Genomic DNA, 22,077 nt, shown 5'->3' with positions numbered 1-22,077 from the left:
ACTTGGAAATATATCGGCCGTTCCTTCACTGTCACTGGGGAAAATCCTGGAACTCCCTCCCTAAGAGCACAGTGGGTGTGCCTACTATTCAGGGACTGCAGCGGTTCAAGAAGGCAGCTCACCCCCACCTTCTGAAGGGCAACTAGGGATGGGCAATAAATGCTGTCTAACTAGCAACGCCCACATCCCGTAAAGGAATTCGCTGAGGTTTCTGCTTCTGATCACTGTCCAGGGGCGTGCAGCTGGAAACCAGAGTGTCTGTGGGTGCATAGAGGATTGGGCTCAGAAACGATGCCCTCCTTGGTCAAATAGCCATCCAACACCTCCAGGAGCGAGCTGAAGGAAAAAGCTGGAACAAGCGGGGGAGCGGGATGCAAGGGGAGAGGTGCGGGAGTGCAAGAGAAGGTCAATGTTACCTGTTTCTTATTCCATCCATCCATTTCCCCCAAGAAGGACAGAATTCCCAGGTCTGAGACATCCAGATCCTGAAGATCTCGGTCACTGAGTTGGGTAACTGCTTGGCCCAGCTGGAGGACCTGCCACGGTTTCATCGATCTCATGGAGCCGTACAACTGGGAACAGAGAAAGGAGGCAATTTAACACCAAGAGTTCTTCTGCAGCACTTTCCAAACACCTAGAAGAACAAGTGTAGCGACTGCATTGGAGAACCATCAGCTGGACGTTCCCCCCCCCCCCCCCGAGTCACTCACCATCCTGACTTGGCCATTGGTCACACATTGGCATTTACTCCATCGCCACAGGGTCAGTATCCTGGAACTGGCTTGGTTATACATGGAGCAAGAGCAGACCATTCAGCCCATCAACTCTGTTCTACCATACAATGGGATCATGGCAGATCTCAATTCCTTATAGAATTGGTTCCATATCCATTAATACCCCAGCTAGTCTCACTCTAATCTGCAGATTCCTGAGGTACCTGAGGCGTTGGGATCAATCTCCTTTGCCTCGGAGACGCCGTTCAGTGCTGGTCTCCTCAAACGTGGACCAGGTGGAACAGTGCCCAGGGGATCAGAGGCCCCCAAGTCAACACCCTTTGGGCAGGGTGGTATCCTGGCACTGCCAGGGTGCCCAGGCAGCACTGCCAGCTGGCAGGACACTGCCAGGGTGCCCAGGCAGCACTGCCAGCTGGCAGGACACTGCCAGGGTACCAGGTTGGCGCTGGCAGGACACTGCCAGGGTACCAGGTTGGCACTGCCATGGTGCCAAGCTTGCATTTAATTGCATGGTGGCGATCTCACCGGGGGTGCCATGCACGGCTGTTGGGGGAGGGGCTGGAGGGTCCGCCCATAGTGCATTGGGGCTGGGGAGGGTCGGGTCACTTTGGGGGCTACAGAGATTGGGACACTGTTTATCTCGCTACACTGGGGAGTTCAAGCGAGCGGAGTTCCTCGGTGAACACAACGGGGGCCTCAGACGTACATTCCTCACCGTGGCTCCCCGTCTAACGTGAGTGCGGTTTCATAGCAGCACGGTAGCATAGTGGTCAGCACAGTTGCTTCACAGCTCCAGGGTCCCAGGTTCAATTCCCTCCTGGGTCACTGTCTGTGCGGAGTCTGCACGTTCTCCCCGTCTCAGTGTGGGTTTCCTCCGGGTGCCCCGGTTTCCACCCACAGTCCAAAGATGTGCGGGTTAGGTGGATTGGCCGTGATAAATTGCCCTTCATGTCCAAAAAGGTTAATTGGGGTTACTGGGTGTAGGGGATGGGGTGAAGGAGGCATGTGCTTGAGTGGGGTGCTCTTTCCATGGGCCGGCGCAGACTTGATGGGCCGAATGGCCTCCTTCTGCACTGTAAATTCTATGATTTCTCAGCGCAGCGAGGGCCGGGAAACACGAGGGTAAACGCGCTCGCAATGGGACTTTATCCCCATTTGGTTCAATCCCACCCTGGATAACTGAAGCATTACTTCCATAGTGCTCCGCACTCACGGCTGCTGGCGTGACTGACTGACAGAGGCAGGCGGCTGGCTGGTGAAGAATCAAGATGCCCGGTAACTGCAGTTAATGGAGCTGCTGCTGCCCTGATTACAGTGGCCTTCCTCAGTGTTACATTGTTCACTGACTATCTATTGTTGGATCTCTGCTTCACTGAGACTATTTTGGGTTCTTGCTGCACCGTTAGTGCATTAGGGCCTCAGCTGATGAAAGCTGATCATCTGATATTTCCCAGCGTAGGAACACTTTGTGCGTTAGGAAGTAATATAGTTAAATATAAAGCAGGCAGCATTTTGAATAAAGAGTCAGTCTGCCACCTTAACGCACCCCCGATCCAGCTGTTCAAATAGATCAACTATTGTCCCAGAAACCCAACAACCCCTTTCCAGGGAAGAAATTCACGTCCTCTCCAATCTGAACATTCCTGAGGATCACTGTCGCCAGATTATCACCAGTAATCACAGAGTAATGGATTCAAATTGAACTTCCTGTCATTTTGAAAAGTCAATATTTGTGCTTTCGTTTCAACACATTGGACAGATGGCACGCACAGTAAAGAGTAATTAACGCAGGGAGATCTCCTAGCGGTGGGTCAATGGGAGTGAAGGGGAGGGGGGGGGGGTTTGTCAGGAGGTAGGCGCAGTGGTGGGATGGATTTGGTGTTCTGTTTGAGAGTGGGTTGCTGCCAAAGGTGTGGTTGGTGTGGCCAAGTTGGAAGGGGATCGATGATGGTGGACATTAAGGGTGGGCCGGGAGGGACCTGTGACACGGGCTGGCTAAAAAATAAGGGGGTTTGCCAGTTGTGGGGGTGGGGGGGGGGGGGGGGGGGGGGGGGGAGAGCCAGGCTGGTCACGTGGAATGGCAGGGGGCTGAGTGGGCCGCTCAAACGGTCGCGTCTGTTCACGCACATGAGATGTCTGAAGGCGGACGGTACCTTTTTTGCAGGAGACGGACCTGAAGGTCGGGGTCCAGACGAGGTTGAGGAAGGGACGGGTGGGGAAGGTGTCCCGCCCGGGACTGGATGTGAAGACGAGGGGGGAGGCGGTGTTGGTGAACGAGCGAGTGACATCCGAGGCGGGCAATATTGTGGCAGATACGGGGAGGGAGGCTCGTGATGGTTAGTGGGAAGCTGGTTAGTGGGAGGCTGGTTAGTGGGAGGCTGGTTAGTGGGAAGCTGGTTAGTGGGAAGCTGGGTAGTGGGAGGCTGTTTAGTGGGAAGCTGGTTAGTGGGAAGCTGGTTAGTGGGAAGCTGGTTAGTGGGAGGCTGGTTAGTGGGAAGCTGGTTAGTGGGAAGCTGGTTAGTGGGAAGCTGGAGGGGATGCTGGTTAGTGGGAAGCTGGTTAGTGGGAAGCTGGTTAGTGGGAAGCTGGAGGGGATGCTGGTTAGTGGGAAGCTGGTTAGTGGGAAGCTGGTTAGTGGGAGGCTGGTTAGTGGGAAGCTGGTTAGTGGGAAGCTGGTTAGTGGGGGGCTGGTTAGTGGGAAGCTGGTTAGTGGGAGGCTGGATAGTGGGAAGCTGGTTAGTGGGAAGCTGGTTAGTGGGAAGCTGGAGGGGATGCTGGTTAGTGGGAAGCTGGTTAGTGGGAAGCTGGTTAGTGGGAAGCTGGAGGGGATGCTGGTTAGTGGGAAGCTGGTTAGTGGGAAGCTGGTTAGTGGGAAGCTGTAGGGGATGCTGGGTAGTGGGAAGCTGGTTAGTGGGATGCTGGGTAGTGGGAGGCTGGTTAGTGGGAAGCTGGTTAGTGGGAAGCTGGTTAGTGGGAAGCTGGTTAGTGGGAGGCTGGAGGGGATGCTGGTTAGTGGGAAGCTGGTTAGTGGGAAGCTGGTTAGTGGGAAGCTGGAGGGGATGCTGGTTAGTGGGAAGCTGGATAGTGGGAAGCTGGTTAGTGGGAAGCTAGTTAGTGGGAAGCTGGAGGGGATGCTGGTTAGTGGGATGCTGGTTAGTGGGAGGCTGGTTAGTGGGAAGCTGGAGGGGATGCTAGTTAGTGGGAATCTGGTTAGTGGGAAGCTGGTTAGTGGGAAACTGGAGGGGATGCTGGTTAGTGGGAGGCTGGTTAGTGGGAAGCTGGAGGGGATGCTAGTTAGTGGGAATCTGGTTAGTGGGAAGCTGGTTAGTGGGAAGCTGGAGGGGATGCTGGTTAGTGGGAGGCTGGTTAGTGGGAAGCTGGTTAGTGGGAAGCTGGTTAGTGGGAAGCTGGAGGGGATGCTGGTTAGTGGGAAGCTGGTTAGTGGGAATCTGGTTAGTGAGAATCTGGTTAGTGGGAAGCTGGAGGGGAAGCTGGTTAGTGGGAAGCTGGTTAGTGGGAAGCTGGTTAGTGGGAAGCTGGAGGGGATGCTGGTTAGTGGGAAGCTGGTTAGTGGGAAGCTGGTTAGTGGGAAGCTGGAGGGGATGCTGGTTAGTGGGATGCTGGTTAGTGGGAAGCTGGAGGGGAAGCTGGTTAGTGGGAAGCTGGTTAGTGGGAAGCTGGTTAGTGGGAAGCTGGGTAGTGGGAGGCTGTTTAGTGGGAAGCTGGTTAGTGGGAAGCTGGTTAGTGGGAAGCTGGTTAGTGGGAGGCTGGTTAGTGGGAAGCTGGTTAGTGGGAAGCTGGTTAGTGGGAAGCTGGTTAGTGGGAAGCTGGAGGGGATGCTGGTTAATGGGAGGCTGGTTAGTGGGAGGCTGGTTAGTGGGAAGCTGGTTAGTGGGAATCTGGTTAGTGGGAAGCTGGAGGGGATGCTGGTTAGTGGGAAGCTGGTTAGTGGGAAGCTGGCTAGTGGGAAGCTGGAGGGGAAGCTGGTTAGTGGGAAGCTGGTTAGTGGGAAGCTGGTTAGTGGGAGGCTGGTTAGTGGGAAGCTGGAGGGGATGCTGGTTAGTGGGAAGCTGGTTAGTGGGAAGCTGGTTAGTGGGAAGCTGGAGGGGATGCTGGTTAGTGGGAAGCTGGTTAGTGGGAAGCTGGTTAGTGGGAAGCTGGAAGGGATGCTGGTTAGTGGGAAGCTGGTTAGTGGGAAGCTGGTTAGTGGGAAGCTGGAGGGGATGCTGGTTAGTGGGAGGCTGGTTAGTGGGAATCTGGTTAGTGGGAAGCTGGAGGGGAAGCTGGTTACTGGGAAGCTGGTTAGTGGAAAGCTGGTTAGTGGGAAGCTGGAGGGGAAGCTGGTTAGTGGGAAGCTGGTTAGTGGGAAGCTGGTTAGTGGGAAGCTGGAGGGGATGCTGGTTAGTGGGAATCTGGTTAGTGGGAATCTGGTTAGTGGGAAGCTGGAGGGGAAGCTGGTTAGTGGGAAGCTGGTTAGTGGGAATCTGGTTAGTGGGAAGCTGGAGGGGAAGCTGGTTAGTGGGAAGCTGGTTAGTGGGAAGCTGGTTAGTGGGAAGCTGGAGGGGAAGCTGGTTAGTGGGAAGCTGGTTAGTGGGAAGCTGGTTAGTGGGAATCTGGTTAGTGGGAATCTGGTTAGTGGGAAGCTGGGTAGTGGGAGGCTGGTTAGTGGGAAGCTGGTTAGTGGGAAGCTGGTTAGTGGTAAGCTGGTTAGTGGGAAGCTGATTAGTGGGAATCTGGTTAGGGGGAAGCTGGTTAGTGGGAATCTGGTTAGTGGGAAGCTGGTTAGTGGGAAGCTGGTTAGTGGGAAGCTGGTTAGTGGGAGGCTGGTTAGTGGGAGGCTGGTTAGTGGGAGGCTGGTTAGTGGGAAGCTGGTTAGTGGGAAGCTGGAGGGGATGCTGGTTAGTGGGAAGCTGGTTAGTGGGAAGCTGGTTAGTGGGAAGCTGGTTAGTAGATGCCAATGGCTTTGGTAAATGTTTATGCCCCAAATTGGGATGATGGGTATTTATTAGGCGGGTGTTAGGGAAGGTCGCTGGCAGAGCGGGTGCAGACAGTGAAAATGACGGTGTTGCCAAGGTTTCTGTTTGTGTTCCAAAACCTCCCAATTTGTGCCTGAAGTCATTTTTCAGGACAGTTAGCACTCTGATCTCTGGGTTTGTGTGGGCGGGGAAGACCCCGCGGGGTAGGAGGGTTTATCTAGAGCAGGGGCACGGTGCGCTGGCTGGCGCTGTCGAACATGATGAAGTAGTAGGGGCTGGTTTAGCTCACTTGGCTAAATCGCTGGCTTTGAAAGCAGACCAAGCAGGCCAGCAGCACGGTTCGATTCCCGTACCAGCCTCCCCGGACAGGCGCCGGAATGTGGCGACTAGGGGCTTTTCACAGTAACTTCATTGAAACCTACTCATGACAATCAGCGATTTTCATTTCATTTCATTTCATTTCATTTTCAATTATTCCTGGGCGGCGAACATTGCCATGATTAGGCAGTGGGCCGTGGGGGAGGGGTCGGCGTGGGGTCAGATCCAGGCGGCATCGTGTAGGGGAGCGGATTTGAGGGTCTTGTTGTTGGCGCCTCAACCTTTCTCGCCGGCCAGGTATTCCGCCAGCCCAGTGGTGGTGCCGGCCCTGAGGGTGTGGGGGCAGTGGGAGGCAGGAGGGTGGAGGGTGCCCCGGTGTGGGCATCCATCTGCGATAAGCGTACGTTTGTGCCTGGGGGTTGGGGGGGGGGGGGGGGGGGGAGGGAGGTTTGGATGCGTCGTTTCGGGATGGTGGCGAGCAGGGATCGAGCGATTGGGCGATTTGTACATGGGGGGGGGGGGAAGTTTGCGAGGTTGGAGGACCTGGAGGAAGAGTACGAGCTGCCCGGGAGAACGGTTTGAGGTACCTACAGGTCCGGGATTCTGTGAGGAGAGAGATGCCGTCCATTCCTGAGCTGCCACTCCTGGGGTTGCAGGACAGGGTGCCATCGAAGGATGAGATAGGGAGGGGAAGGTGTACAATGTCTATAACGTCCTTGTCATGTGTGAGGAAAAGCTTCATTCAGTTGAAGGACGTCCTGAGGGCAGAGTGGGCACGGATGAGGAGGTTTTTAAAGGGGGTAAAGGACAGGTGTGGGCGGAGCACGGGCTGGCCCGCGAATAACGTCCACATGTTTTGGCCGTGTGCGAAGCTAAAGGGGTTCTGGCAGGGGTTTGCGGGCGTGATGGCCGAGGTACTGGGGGGGGGGGGGGAAGGTGGTTCCGAGTCCAGAGGAGGTGTTTTTTGGGATGTGGAAGAGCCCAGGGGGTGAGAGAGGCCAAGGTCCCAGGTTCGATCCCGGTTCTGGGTCACTGTCCGTGTGGAGTTTGCACATTCTCCCCGTGTCTGAGTGGGTTTGGCCCCCACAACCCAAAGATGTGCAGGGTAGGTGGGTTGGCCACTCTCTGACACTCACTGACACCGAGACCTCTGACCCTCACTCACACCGAGACTTCTGACCCTCACTCACTCCGAGATGTCTGACCCTCACTCACACCGAGACCTCTGACCCTCACTCACACCGAGACCTCTGACCCTCACTCACTCCGAGATGTCTGACCCTCACTCACACCGAGACCTCTGACCCTCACTCACACCGAGACCTCTGACCCTCACTCACACCGAGACCTCTGACCCTCACTCACACCGAGACCTCTGACCCTCACTCACACCGAGACCTCTGACCCTCACTCACACCGAGACCTCTGACCCTCACTCACACCGAGACCTCTGACCCTCACTCACACCGAGACCTCTGACCCTCACTCACACCGAGACCTCTGACCCTCACTCACACCGAGACCTCTGACCCTCACTTACACCGAGACCTCTGACCCTCACTCACACCGAGACCTCTGACCCTCACTCACACCGAGACCTCTGACCCTCACTCACACCGAGACCTCTGACCCTCACTTACACCGAGACCTCTGACCCTCACTCACACCGAGACCTCTGACCCTCACTCACACCGAGACCTCTGACCCTCACTCACACCGAGACCTCTGACCCTCACTCACACCGAGACCTCTGACCCTCACTCACTCCGAGATCTCTGACCCTCACTCACACCGAGACCTCTGACCCTCACTCACACCGAGACCTCTGACCCTCCATTATCACCGATCACTGATCTCTTAGTTGGGTTCTGCGCCTAATGGGAGGGTGGGTGACTGAGAGTTGGGAATTGCTGTGATCTTATTAAATGGCGGAGCAGATCCAAGAAGGCAAATACCCTGTGTCTTCTCTGATTTCCTCGGGTTGAACGTCATCGATTAATGATTCCTGTGGTTGCTTGAGTCCAAATTCACTCTGCAGTCTGAAGCCCTTGATTATAATTTACAATCTCACACTCACACATACACAGACACACAGACACACACACTCACACAAAGACACACACACTCACACACATTCACACTCCCACACACACACAAACTGAAACTCTTTCCCTTCACCAATGAGCTTGTACATTCAGGCATATGGGGCTGGTTTAGCACAGTGGGCTAAACAGCTGTCTTGTAATGCAGAACAATAGAACATAGACCATACAGTGTAGAAGGAGGCCATTCGGCCCATTGAGTCTGCACCGACCCATTTAAGCCCTCACTTCCACCCTATCCCTGTAACCCAATAACCCTTCCTAACATTTTTGGATACTAAGGGCAATTTATCACGGCCAATCCACCTAACCTGCACGTCTTTGGACTGTGGGAGGAAACCGGAGCACCCGGAGGAAACCCACGCAGACACGGGGAGAACGTGCAGACTCCACACAGGCAGCGACCCAGCGGGGAATCGAACCTGGGACCCTGGAGCTGTGAAGCCACAGTGCTATCCACTTGTGCTACCGTGCTGCCAGTAGCGCGGGTTCAATTCCCGTAACAGCCTCCCCGAACAGGCGCCAGAATGTGGCGACTAGGGGCTTTTCACGGTAACTTCATTGCAGCCTACTCGTGACAATAAGCGATTATTATTATTATTGTTATTCCTGGACTCACCTGCTTGGTTCTTGCGAGCAGGGTTTTCAGATGCTCCGCAGACAGATCCTGATCGCTGGTGAGAATTTCCAAACAGTCGGAAAATTCGCTGTCAGCCATTCCAGCAAGCTGGCTACTGCTCCAGGCTGTGGGAAACGTGGCCTTGATGTCAATGCAATTTGGGATGCCCTCTACAGTGGGAGCAGAGGGAAATGTCACATTGTGCACCTTTCCCCGTCATTTATCAAAACGTCTCAGAGGGAACCTCACAAACTACCACCATCGAGAAAGACAAGGGCAGCAGATACCTGGGGACACCCATCCACCTGGAGGTTCCCCTCCGAGCCCCATACCATCCTGACTTGGAAATACAATGGCCGTCCCTTCACTGTCGCTGGGGCAAAATCCTGGTATTCCCTCCCTGACAGGGTTTTGGGATATGTGCCAATTTCGGGTTTCATACCACGCGGAATGCCGCTCATCAGCACAGCGGCTACACTCCCAGAATTGTATCCGAGCTTTCTCACTGACAGTCTCTCTTCTGCTGAAGCCTAGTCAGAGGTTTCATGCATCACTCGGCCGGCGTACACTCCCCCAGTTACCCTCAGGGCTGGCAGGTGCCAGGCACTGTGACCGTGTGTGAAAGCTGTGATCAATGACCCTCAGCCTCCTTTCTTCCAACTTCACATTCGCACATTTCCAATTTCTGCAGAAATGATTGAAAATAATTCAGAATAAAGGGCGAGGCCGGCGTCCTCCCTGTCTCCATCCCAGACTTGAAGCCGATCTCACATCTGGAGCACAATGTACCCTCTTCAGGGTTTTGGGGTACACACACTGTGCCACTTTGAGCGTTTTGGGGTACACACACTGTGCCACTTTGAGTGTATTGGGGTACACACACTGTGCCACTTTGAGCGTTTTGCGGTTTGGGGTACACACACTGTGCCACTTTGAGCGTTTTGGGGTACACACACTGTGCCACTTTGAGCGTTTTGGGGTACACACACTGTGCCACTTTGAGTGTTTTGCGGTTTGGGGTACACACACTGTGCCACTTTGAGCGTTTTGGGGTACACACACTGTGCCACTTTGAGTGTTTTGGGGTACACACAGTGCGCCACTTTGAGTGTTTTGTGGTTTGGGGTACACACAGTGTGCCACTTTGAGCGTTTTGCGGTTTGGGGTACACACACTGTGCCACTTTGAGCGTTTTGCGGTTTGGGGTACACACACTGTGCCACTTTGAGCGTTTTGCGGTTTGGGGTACACACACTGTGCCACTTTGAGCATTTTGGGGTACACACACTGTGCCACTTTGAGTGTTTTGGGGTACACACACTGTGCCACTTTGAGCGTTTTGGGGTACACACACTGTGCCACTTTGAGCGTTTTGGGGTACACACACTGTGCCACTTTGAGCGTTTTGGGGTACACACACTGTGCCACTTTGAGTGTTTTGGGGTACACACACTGTGCCACTTTGAGTGTTTTGGGGTACACACACTGTGCCACTTTGAGTGTTTTGTGGTTTGGGGTACACACAGTGTGCCACTTTGAGTGTTTTGTGGTTTGGGGTACACACAGTGTGCCACTTTGAGTGTTTTGCGGTTTGGGGTACAGACCCTGTGCCACTTCAGGGTACTGATGCCTATTCAGGTTTCAGGGTACTTGATTTACTCACCTCGTCGCCTCTTCACGATGTTCTTGACCGCTCGCGTTGCCAAGCTGAGCTTCTTACTGAGCAGGACGGTCTGTGCAGAGCGCCCCTGCTGGACTCGACAGATTCTGCCAATGTCACTCACTCCCCATCGCCCCTCACTGCGGAGAACCATCTCCACCGTCTCCGTGGTCAGGACCTCCTGTGGGGGAGGGGCGAGCAACATCAGCTAGACTTACACAAAACTAACCGTCCTTTTAAAGTGCTATCAGTTACTATGGAAACCTCAAGTTTAAAAAAGAACTTGCATATCCGTGTAATGTCTATCACACTCTCAGAACATCCAAAGTGCTTTCCGGCCAATGAAATACATATTCAAATACAACCCACTGTTGCCATGTAGATAATGAGGCAGACGGTTTTCACACAGCAAGATCCCATAACACACATGGTCAGGTAGGTTGTTTTCATTGGGCAAGTGCTCCCAGCTCAGTTTCAAAATAGGAGACACGGGATCTTGTGTCCTCTTGTGAGTGGGTGGACGGAGCCTCGGCTTTAATGTCTCACCTGAAACGCAGCACCTCTGACAGTGCAGCACTCCCTCAGTACTGACCCTCTGACAGTGCGGCACTCCCTCAGTACTGACCCTCTGACAGTGCGGCACTCCCTCAGTACTGACCCTCTGACAGTGCGGCACTCCCTCAGTACTGACCCTCTGACAGTGCAGCACTCCCTCAGTACTGACCCTCTGACAGTGCAGCACTCCCTCAGTACTCACCCACTGACAGTGCGGCGATCCCTCAGTACTGACCCTCTGACAGTGTGGCACTCCCTCAGTACTGACCCTCTGACAGTGCGGCACTCCCTCAGTACTGACCCACTGACAGTGCGGCATTCCCTCAGTACTGACCCTCTGACAGTGCAGCACTCCCTCAGTACTGACCCTCTGACAGTGCAGCACTCCCTCAGTACTGACCCTCTGACAGTGCAGCACTCCCTCAGTACTGACCCTCTGACAGTGCGGCACTCCCTCAGTACTGACCCACTGACAGTGCGGCATTCCCTCAGTACTGACCCTCTGACAGTGCAGCACTCCCTCAGTACTGACCCTCTGACAGTGCAGCACTCCCTCAGTACTGACCCTCTGACAGTGCGGCGCTCCCTCAGTACTGACACTCTGACAGTGCAGCACCCCCTCAGTACTGACCCTCTGACAGTGCGGCACTCCCTCAGTACTGACCCTCTGACAGTGCAGCACTCCCTCAGTACTGACCCTCTGACAGAGCGGCACTCCCTCAGTACTGACCCTCTGACAGTGCGACTCTCCCTCACTACTGACCCTCTGACAGTGCAGCACTCCCTCAGTACTGACCCTCTGACAGTGCAGCACTCCCTCACTACTGACCCTCTGACAGTGCAGCACTCCCTCAGTACTGACCCTCTGACAGTGCGGCACTCCCTCAGTACTGACCCTCTGACAGTGCGGCACTCCCTCAGCACTGACCCTCTGACAGTGCAGCACTCCCTCAGTACTGACCCTCTGACAGTGCAGCACTCCCTCAGTACTGACCCTCTGACAGTGCAGCACCCCCTCAGCACTGACCCTCTGACAGTGCAGCACTCCCTCAGTACAGACCCTCCCACAATGCAGCACTCCCTCAGCACTGACCCTCTGACAGTGCAGCGGTCCCTCAGTACTGACCCTCTGACAGTGCAGCACTCCCTCAGTACTGACCCTCTGACAGTGCAGCACTCCCTCAGTACTGACCCTCTGACAGAGCGGCACTCCCTCAGTACTGACCCTCTGACAGTGCGACTCTCCCTCACTACTGACCCTCTGACAGTGCAGCACTCCCTCAGTACTGACCCTCTGACAGTGCAGCACTCCCTCACTACTGACCCTCTGACAGTGCAGCACTCCCTCAGTACTGACCCTCTGACAGTGCGGCACTCCCTCAGTACTGACCCTCTGACAGTGCGGCACTCCCTCAGTACTGACCCTCTGACAGTGCAGCACTCCCTCAGCACTGACCCTCTGACAGTGCAGCACTCCCTCAGTACTGACCCTCTGACAGTGCAGCACTCCCTCAGTACTGACCCTCTGACAGTGCAGCACCCCCTCAGCACTGACCCTCTGACAGTGCAGCACTCCCTCAGTACAGACCCTCCCACAATGCAGCACTCCCTCAGCACTGACCCTCTGACAGTGCAGCGGTCCCTCAGTACTGACCCTCTGACAGTGCGGCACTCCCTCAGTACTGACCCTCTGACAGTACAGCACTCGCTCAGTACTGACCCTCTGACAGTGCAGCACTCCCTCAGTACTGACCCTCTGACAGTGCAGCACTCCCTCAGTACTAACCCTCCCACAATGCAGCACTCCCTCAGCACTGACCCTCTGACAGTGCGGCACTCCCTCAGTACTGACCCTCTGACAGTGCAGCACTCCCTCAGTACTGACCCTCTGACAGTGCAGCACTCCCTCAGTACTGACCCTCTGACAGCGCAGCACTCCCTCAGTACTGACCCTCTGACAGTGCAGCACTCCCTCAGTACTGACCCTCTGACAGCGCAGCACTCCCTCAGTACTGACCCTCTGACAGTGCAGCACTCCCTCAGTACTGACCCTCTGACAGTGCGGCACTCCCTCAGTACTGACCCTCTGACAGTGCAGCACTCCCTCAGTACTGACCCTCTGATAGTGCAGCACTCCCTCAGTACTGACCCTCTGACAGTGCGGCACTCCCTCAGTACTGACCCTCCCACAGTGCGGCACTCCCTCAGTACTGACCCTCTGACAGTGCGGCACTCCCTCAGTACTGACCCTCTGACAGTGCAGCACTCCCTCAGTACTGACCCTCTGACAGAGCGGTACTCCCTCAGTACTGACCCTCTGACAGTGCCGCACTCCCTCAGTACTGACCCTCTGACAGTGCGGCACTGCCTCAGTACTGACCCTCTGACAGTGCAGCACTCCCTCAGTACTGACCCTCTGACAGTGCGGCACTCCCTCAGTACTGACCCTCTGACAGAGCGGTACTCCCTCAGTACTGACCCTCTGACAGTGCCGCACTCCCTCAGTACTGACCCTCTGACAGTGCGGCACTCCCTCAGTACTGACCCTCTGACAGTGCAGCACTCCCTCAGTACTGACCCTCTGACAGTGCGGCACTCCCTCAGTACTGACCCTCTGACAGTGCGGCACTCCCTCAATACTGACCCTCGGACAGTGCGGCACTCCCTCAGTACTGACCCTCGGACAGTGCGGCACTCCCTCAGTACTGACCCTCTGACAGTGCAGCACTCCCTCAGTACTGACCCTCTGACAGTGCGGCACTCCCTCAGTACTGACCCTCTGACAGTGCGGCACTCCCTCAGTACTGACCCTCTGACAGTGCGGCACTCCCTCAGTACTGACCCTCTGACAGTGCAGCACTCCCTCAGTACTGACCCTCTGACAGTGCAGCACTCCCTCAGTACTGACCCTCTGACAGTGCGGCACTCCCTCAGTACTGACCCTCTGACAGTGCGGCACTCCCTCAGTACTGACCCTCGGACAGTGCGGCACTCCCTCAGTACTGACCCTCGGACAGTGCGGCACTCCCTCAGTACTGACCCTCTGACAGTGCAGCACTCCCTCAGTACTGACCCTCTGACAGTGCAGCACTCCCTCAGTACTGACCCTCTGACAGTGCGGCACTCCCTCAGTACTGACCCTCTGACAGTGCGGCACTGCCTCAGTACTGACCCTCTGACAGTGCAGCACTCTCTCAGTACTGACCCTCTGACAGTGCGGCACTCCCTCAGTACTGACCCTCTGACAGTGCGGCACTGCCTCAGTACTGACCCTCTGACAGTGCGGCCCTCCCTCAGTACTGACCCTCTGACAGTGCAGCACTCCCTCAGTACTGACCCTCTGACAGTGCAGCACTCCCTCAGTACTGACCCTCTGACAGTGCGGCACTCCCTCAGTACTGACCCTCTGACAGTGCGGCGCTCCCTCAGTACTGACCCTCTGACAGTGCGGCACTCCCTCAGTACTGACCCTCGGACAGTGCAGCACTCCCTCAGTACTGACCCTCTGACAGTGCGGCCACTCCCTCAGTACTGACCCTCTGACAGTGCGGCACTCCCTCAGTACTGACCCTCTGACAGTGCGGCGCTCCCTCAGTACTGACCCTCGGACAGTGCAGCACTCCCTCAGTACTGACCCTCTGACAGTGCGGCACTCCCTCAGTACTGACCCTCTGACAGTGCGGCGCTCCCTCAGTACTGACCCTCTGACAGTGCCGCACTCCCTCAGTACTGACCCTCGGACAGTGCAGCACTCCCTCAGTACTGACCCTCTGACAGTGCAGCACTCCCTCAGTACTGACCCTCTGACAGTGCGGCACTCCCTCAGTCCTGACCATCTGACAGTGCGGCACTCCCTCAGTACTGACCCTCTGACAGTGCCGCACTCCCTCAGTACTGACCCTGTGACAGTGGAACACTCCCTCAGTACTGACCCTCTGACAGTGCAGCGCTCCCTCAGTACTGACCCTCAGACAGTGCAGCGCTCCCTCCGTACTGACCCTCTGACAGTGCAGCACTCCCTCAGTACTGACCCTCTGACAGTGCAGCACTCCCTCAGTACTGACCCTCTGACAGTGCAGCACTCCCTCAGTACTGACCCTCTGACAGTGCGGCTCTCCCTCAGTACTGACCCTCGGACAGTGCCTTGGTGTGGCCCCTGCAGTGCACCATGTAGACGGCTGCCACTGTTTGTCGGTGGTGGAGAGAGTGAATGTTTAAGGCGGTGGATGGGACCAATTGACAGAATGAGTTAAAGAACAGCTCAGAATCCAAATCTTTTTACCCCTCGCAATTCTCCCGCAGAGCTGGGTGATCTCTACCTTTGGCAGTTTGTGAATATCTTCGGGGGAGAGGTTGAAGACAAGTCTATCCACATATTCTAGCTGCGATTGAGTCCAGCCTGAAGTATCTCTGTAGACAATGGAATCATTCAGATTTTATTAAGTGCGTCCTTGCATAGCCTTGTCTGTTATCTCTTCCAGCCGTAAACCCACTCAGATCTCTGCACTCCTCCTATTCCAGCACTCTCAACAGCCCCAACTTTAACCACGCCATCATTGGTTGACTGGTTTGGAAAGCTCCGGAATTTGCTCCCCACCGTCTGCTCCTCACTCTCCTTCTTTTTTTGTTTTATAAATTGAGAGTACGCAATTCTTTTTTTCCATTTAAGGGGCAATTTAGCATGGCCAATCCACCTACCCTGCACATCTTTTTGGGTTGTGGGGGCGAAACCCACGCAGACACGGGGAGAATGTGCGAACTCCACACGGACAGTGACCCAGGGCGGATTCGAACCCGGATCCCCGGCCTCGTGAGGCAGCAGTGCTAACCACTGCGCCACCGAGCCGCCACTCTCAATCTCCTGTTAAATTGCTTCTCCGACTGAGAATCTGGTCTCCGGTCCCTATGTCGCTATACGTGACTCGGAGTCAGGTTTTATTCGACCAGAAGCAGCTAGCGGCATTTCAGTGCTTGCAATGCAAGTTGTCGCAGTATCGGCCTAATCTATTAACGTGAAAAACAAGGACTGAGTGTCTCCAATCGTTGATACTCTAGGGGTTCCGTTAACCCCTTTATTCCCTCTCCTCCTGTCATTAGCTGTGAGCTGTGCTAGACTATCAGCCTCAGACGGTTAGAGTAAGAGGAGACCCAACAAGTCCAGCTCAAAGCAAATATCCCTGGATCAGGTCCTGTAATCCCGAAGGACGCTTTCCATTAATATTCGCATTCCCATTCCATTTGGTCTTACCTACCCCAGCACATCCCCTCTGGTCAACATCCAACCAAATGAGTTCTTATTTCCTTCAGGGATACAGTAACCCCTGAGGTCATCCAGCCTCAGCAGCAGCTCCTCGTGGTTTATTTGCCGAATAAATCCTTCATCAACAAATGCAATGAGGGCTCCCAGATTCTCCAGAGCCGCTCCTGAAATTTCATCCAGTGGACCGATCCCCTGCCGACAAGCAAGCAGATATTTTAATCAAATGCACAATATAAGATATAAGAAATTGAGAGAGAGTTACCCTGACACCTCCCACACCCCCATGTACACCCTCCCCTATCACTGACTCTACCCACCCCCTCCCACACCCCCATGTACACTCTCCCCTATCACTGACTCTACCCACCCCCTCCCACATCCCCATGTACACTCTCCCCTATCACTGACTCTACCCACCCCCTCCCACACCCCCATGTACACTCTCCCCTATCACTGACTCTACCCACCCCCTCCCACAGCCCCATGTACACTCTCCCCTATCACTGACTCTACCCACCCCCTCCCACAGCCCCATGTACACTCTCCCCTATCACTGACTCTACCCACCCCCTCCCACATCCCCATGTACACTCTCCCCTATCATTGACTCTACCCACCCCCTCCCACATCCCCATGTACACCCTCCCCTATCACTGACTCTACCCACCCCCTCCCACACCCCCATGTACACTCTCCCTATCACTGACTCTACCCACCCCCTCCCACATCCCCATGCACACTCTCCCCTATCACTGACTCTACCCACCCCCTCCCACACCCCCATGTACACTCTCCCCTATCACTGACTCTACCCACCCCCTCCCACTCCCCATGTACACTCTCCCCTATCACTGACTCTACCCACCCATTCACTCCCCTCCCACACCCCCATGTACACTCTCCCCTATCACTGACTCTACCCACCCCCTCCCACAGCCCCATGTACACTCTCCCCTATCACTGACTCTACCCACCCATTCACTCCCCTCCCACACCCCCATGTACACTCTCCCCTATCACTGACTCTACCCACCCCCTCCCACACCCCCATGTACACTCTCCCCTATCACTGACTCTACCCACCCCCTCTCACTCCCCATGTGCACCCTCCCCTATCACTGACTCTACCCACCCATTCACTCCCCTCCCACATCCCCATGTACACTCTCCCTGATCACTGACTCTACCCACCCCCTCCCACAGCCCCATGTACACCCTCCCCTATCACTGACTCTACCCACCCCCTCCCACAGCCCCATGTACACCCTCCCCTATCACTGACTCTACCCACCCCCTCCCACAGCCCCATGTACACTCTCCCCTATCACTGACTCTACCCACCCCCTCCCACTCCCCATGTACACTCTCCCCTATCACTGACTCTACCCACCCCCTCCCACTCCCCATGTACACCCTCCCCTATCACTGACTCTACCCACCCATTCACTCCCCTCCCACATCCCCATGTACACTCTCCCTGATCACTGACTCTACCCACCCCCTCCCACAGCCCCATGTACACCCTCCCCTATCACTGACTCTACCCACCCCCTCCCACAGCCCCATGTACACCCTCCCCTATCACTGACTCTACCCACCCCCTCCCACAGCCCCATGTACACTCTCCCCTATCACTGACTCTACCCACCCCCTCCCACTCCCCATGTACACTCTCCCCTATCACTGACTCTACCCACCCATTCACTCCCCTCCCACATCCCCATGTACACCCTCCCCTGTCACTGACTCTACCCACCCCCTCCCACAGCCCCATGTACACTCTCCCCTATCACTGATCCTACCCCCCCCCCCCCCCCACCCCACCCCCATATATATTTATTTCCTTGATTGGCCCACACACTAAAGATCTATGAATGTTTGTTTTCCCCAAAAGAAATCAAGGCAAACTCAGGATAACCATCCGTCTTCACAACTCCAATGTACAAAACCTGGTTCATCAATTTCTTCAGAGATCCTTTATCCTCAATGTTATCCTCAGCAGCCCAGAGGCCTGTGCAATATTTGGCCTTTCCTCTACTCGTCCCTCACAACCTCCAATCCCATTCCCAACAAAACCTCCGTCCTGCCCTCTTCTAAATATTAATCCATTTTTTAAGCTCACATTGAGAAATCTATTTGCATCAAATCTCTTGACTTGTTAACTGTCAATCCCTTGAGTTTAACCATCGTAAAATCGAAATGGGAAGCTGTTTCCACGTGGAGCACAAGTCACTCCACAAGGTGACAGTCACTCTTCCTCAGGAATCCTGGCTGACATTCCCTGGCTGACATTCTCCAGCCGGGACATTCGTGAAGAGTTCAGAGGCAAAAGCACCGTTGGCACCGGTCAAAATGACAGAATCTTAGTCAGACGCCATTTAGCCCAAAGGGGGCTGTGCTGCCCCTTTGAGAGAGTGACCCACTGGACTCCAGCAATTGTCAGTGTGTTCGTGATAGGATGCGAATGGGGAATGAAGAGTGACTGGAGGAATTGAAAGGTTTTAGAACATAGAACATAGAACAGTACAGCACAGAACAGGCCCTTCGGCCCTCGATGTTGTGCCGAGCAATGATCACCCCACTCAAACCCATGTATCCACCCTATACCCGTAACCCAACAACCCCCCCTTAACCTTACTTTTATTAGGACACTACGGGCAATTTAGCATGGCCATTCCACCTAACCCGCACATCTTTGGACTGTGGGAGGAAACCGGAGCACCCGGAGGAAACCCACGCACACACGGGGAGGACGTGCAGACTCCACACAGACAGTGACCCAGCCTGGAATCGAACCTGGGACCTTGGAGCTGTGAAGCATTTATGCTAACCACCATGCTACCCTGCTGCCCCTTCATGGAAGGAAACGATTGGAGGAACCTACCAGGAACTGGAGAGCCTTCTCCACCAAGAAGGTGCGCTGATGGGGCAGCAGTGTTAAGAGACACGCGGTGTGCCTTGTCACATGATCTAGGAGAGCTCCCACCGAGTCATTCGAAAGACTGTTCAACATCTTCAAGCTGTAACCAGAGAGAGAGAACATTAACTGGAGATTGGAATCTGTAACGTGTGCAAGTCAGTGCACTGATACACTCCAGTTAGGCAACAATAAAGTTTCTGAGCCTGAGCTTGAGTAACCAGGGCATTCTCTATCCAAAAGGTATCCCAGTGTCTATGGTTCAGCAGATTGCACTCTTGCTTCGGAGTCAGAAGGTTGAGGGTTCAAGTCCCCCCTCCGGATGCTCAAGCACAAAAGTCCAGTCTGACAGAACCAGTTGCAGCTGTTACCAAATTCTCACGCTGAGGTTGTACCACTTTGAGGCGAGGCTCTTTCATCAACCTTTACAAAAAAATAAGCAGTAAACATAGCATCTCCTTTCCCACAAGCTGCGGAGGGGATTTAATTCAAGAGGAGGAGGTTGGAAGGAATTGTTTTTTGGCTCCCACACTAAAGGGTTGTCAGAATGTTAAAAACTCCCGTACAAGAGGCCATTGATAAGGATTCAAACTCAGCAGGTGAGAAGGAGTTTGCCCAGCGCATGATGGGGAAGGGAAGGTTAAAGGGAGCGTAGACGGCATTGAGGAGCCAGTGTGGGTGTGAAAGATCGCAGAGATGGAAATGGAAATATGTGGAGATGTAAAAGGCGTCGGGAGGCGAGGGTAAAGTACACGAGCACTCACGGTAAATTGGCCACCATCTTGGGTCCCATCAGGAGTACGTTGTTGTGTAATATTCCCGGCCTGCGAACAAGCTCCTTGATAACGCACTTTCGCTGGAAAGATAAAGCATGCTAATTAGTGTCGTTATAAAGTATGTGTGGTTATCAGCCTGCAGGGAATCCTCATCTGGGTATAACTTGTCTGCATTTGGAAACCTGGAAACATGCACAATCGTCTAGGTTTTCGATGATCTAGAAATATCTCACCGAATAATCAGTGCAGAATAGGCCCTTCGGCCCATCAAATCTGCACCGACACGTGAAAAACACCTGACCTGCCTACCAAATTCCAGCACTTGGCCCATAGCCTCGAATGTTAAGATGTGCCATCCAGGTACTTGTTAAAGGATGTGAGGCAACCCACCTCGCCCACCCTCCCAGGCAGTGCGTTCCTGACCGTCACCACCCTCTGGGTAAAAAAACCTTTCCTCAAATCCCCCCTAAACTTCCTGCCCCTCCCCGTGAACTTGTGTCCCCTCGTAACCGACCCTTCAACTAAGGGGAACAGCTGGTCCCTATCCACCTGTCCCTGTCCGCGCCCCTCAATCTTCTCCACCTCGATCAGGTCGCCCCTCAGTCTTCTCTGCTCCAGTGAAAACAACCCAAGCCTATCCAACCTCTCTCTTCATAACTAAAACGTTCCACCCCAGGCAGCATCCTGGTGAATCTCCTCTGCACCCCCTCCAGTGCAATCACATCCTTCCTATAATGTGGTGACCAGAATTGCACACAGTGCTCCAGCTGTGGCCTCACCAAAGTTCTATACAACCCTAACATGACCTCCCTGCTTCTGTAATCTCTGCCTCGATTGATAAAGGCAAGTGTCCCGTATGTCTTTTTCACCCACCCTATTAATCTGCCCCTCCGCCTTCAGCGATCTATGGACAAGCACAGCAAGGTCCCTTTGTTCCTCAGGATTCCCAGTGTCCGGCCTTTCATTGAATACTTCCTTGTCACATTGCTCCTTCCAGAGTGTATCACCTCACACTTTTCAGGGTTAAATTCCATCAGCCACTTTTCTGCCCGTTTGACCAGCCCGTCCAAAACTTCCTGTAACCCAAGACTCTCAGCCTCACTGTTCGCCACCCGGCCAATCATTGTGTCATTCCCAACTTCAAAGGCAAACGTTTGGACGCACCAAGGGTTTTTTGGCTCAGTGTCTCGTTGGCTGGTCTAATAAGCCACTGGAGCAATAAGAAGAACTCGATGTCTATGCGATGGGATGAGGAAGCGACTGAACAGCGCAGGGCGGGGTGGAGATTAGAATTATACCAGAGATTGCCTGATTTCACCGTGCTGCCCACTGAGAAAACGGACCAGCTCCAGGAAGTCGGAATCGAGGGTTTGCTTCTGAAGAGTTCCACAGTCTGCACCCCGGGCTACGTTTCCCAAAAACCTGAGAACAGGGAAGAGGGGGAAAAAAAAAGCAGCATTGAATTGGAGCCCCCGAATGGCAACCCCCCAAGAGAGCTGAGCACCCGTGGCGGGTAAGGTTACTGTGACAGAGGCCTGCTCCCTCCCGGTGAGCAACCCTGCCCTGGAGACGTGGCTTCAAGATCCACTCCACAGTGGACAAGATCCAGGCTAACACTACCGAGGGAGCGCTGCACTGTCAGAGGTGCCGTCAAAACGCAGACACAACAAAGGTCACAACCCTGTCGGCACAAAGTGCCCCTCTCGGACCCTGTCGAATCATAGAACCATAGAATTTACAGTGCAGAAGGCGGCCATTCGGCCCATCGAGTCTGCACCGCCCCTTGAAAAGAGCACCCTACCCAAGCCCAGACCTCCACCCTATCCCCACACCTCCACCCTATCCCCGTATCCCCACCTAACTAGGAAGTTCACGACCTCATGATAAAGTTGGTTTACACGTGATTAAGAAGGCAAATGGAGTTTTGTCCTTCATTGCTAGAGGGATGGAGTTTAAGACTGGGGAGGTTATGTTGCAATTGTATAAAGTGTTAGTGAGGCCACACCTGGAGTAGTGTGTTCAGTTTTGGTCTCCTTACCTGAGAAAGGACGTACTGGCACTGGAGGGTGTGCAGAGGAGATTCACTAGGTTAATCCCAGAGCTGAAGGGGTTGGATTATGAGGAGAGGTTGAGTAGACTGGGACTGTACTCGTTGGAATT

The 22,077-nt window shown here is 54.4% G+C and overlaps 1 protein-coding gene across 3 annotated transcripts in view; it reads right to left on the bottom strand.

Annotated features, from left to right (window-relative positions):
* The window catches only part of LOC119956912 (stereocilin-like), an 81,747-nt gene that overhangs the window by 26,679 nt on the left and 32,991 nt on the right, over positions 1-22,077 (bottom strand). For all 3 annotated transcript variants that reach the window (XR_005458707.1, XM_038784475.1, XM_038784476.1), the window contains 8 exons: positions 21,216-21,339; positions 19,906-19,997; positions 19,109-19,244; positions 16,217-16,416; positions 15,284-15,374; positions 10,413-10,590; positions 8,750-8,919; positions 417-572 (listed from right to left, as the gene is read on the bottom strand). Coding sequence is in view for 2 of the 3 variants with exons in the window: in XM_038784475.1 (XP_038640403.1) it covers positions 417-572; positions 8,750-8,919; positions 10,413-10,590; positions 15,284-15,374; positions 16,217-16,416; positions 19,109-19,244; positions 19,906-19,997; positions 21,216-21,339 (1,147 nt within the window). In the remaining variant the exon portion in view is untranslated. The remainder of the gene's footprint in view (positions 1-416; positions 573-8,749; positions 8,920-10,412; positions 10,591-15,283; positions 15,375-16,216; positions 16,417-19,108; positions 19,245-19,905; positions 19,998-21,215; positions 21,340-22,077) is intronic.

This window comes from Scyliorhinus canicula, chromosome 24 (assembly GCF_902713615.1).
Source record: "Scyliorhinus canicula chromosome 24, sScyCan1.1, whole genome shotgun sequence".
Classification (NCBI taxonomy): domain Eukaryota; kingdom Metazoa; phylum Chordata; class Chondrichthyes; order Carcharhiniformes; family Scyliorhinidae; genus Scyliorhinus; species Scyliorhinus canicula.
The sequence above is the reverse complement of the archived record's forward strand: the minus strand, read 5'-3'. Positions and strand labels throughout refer to the sequence as shown.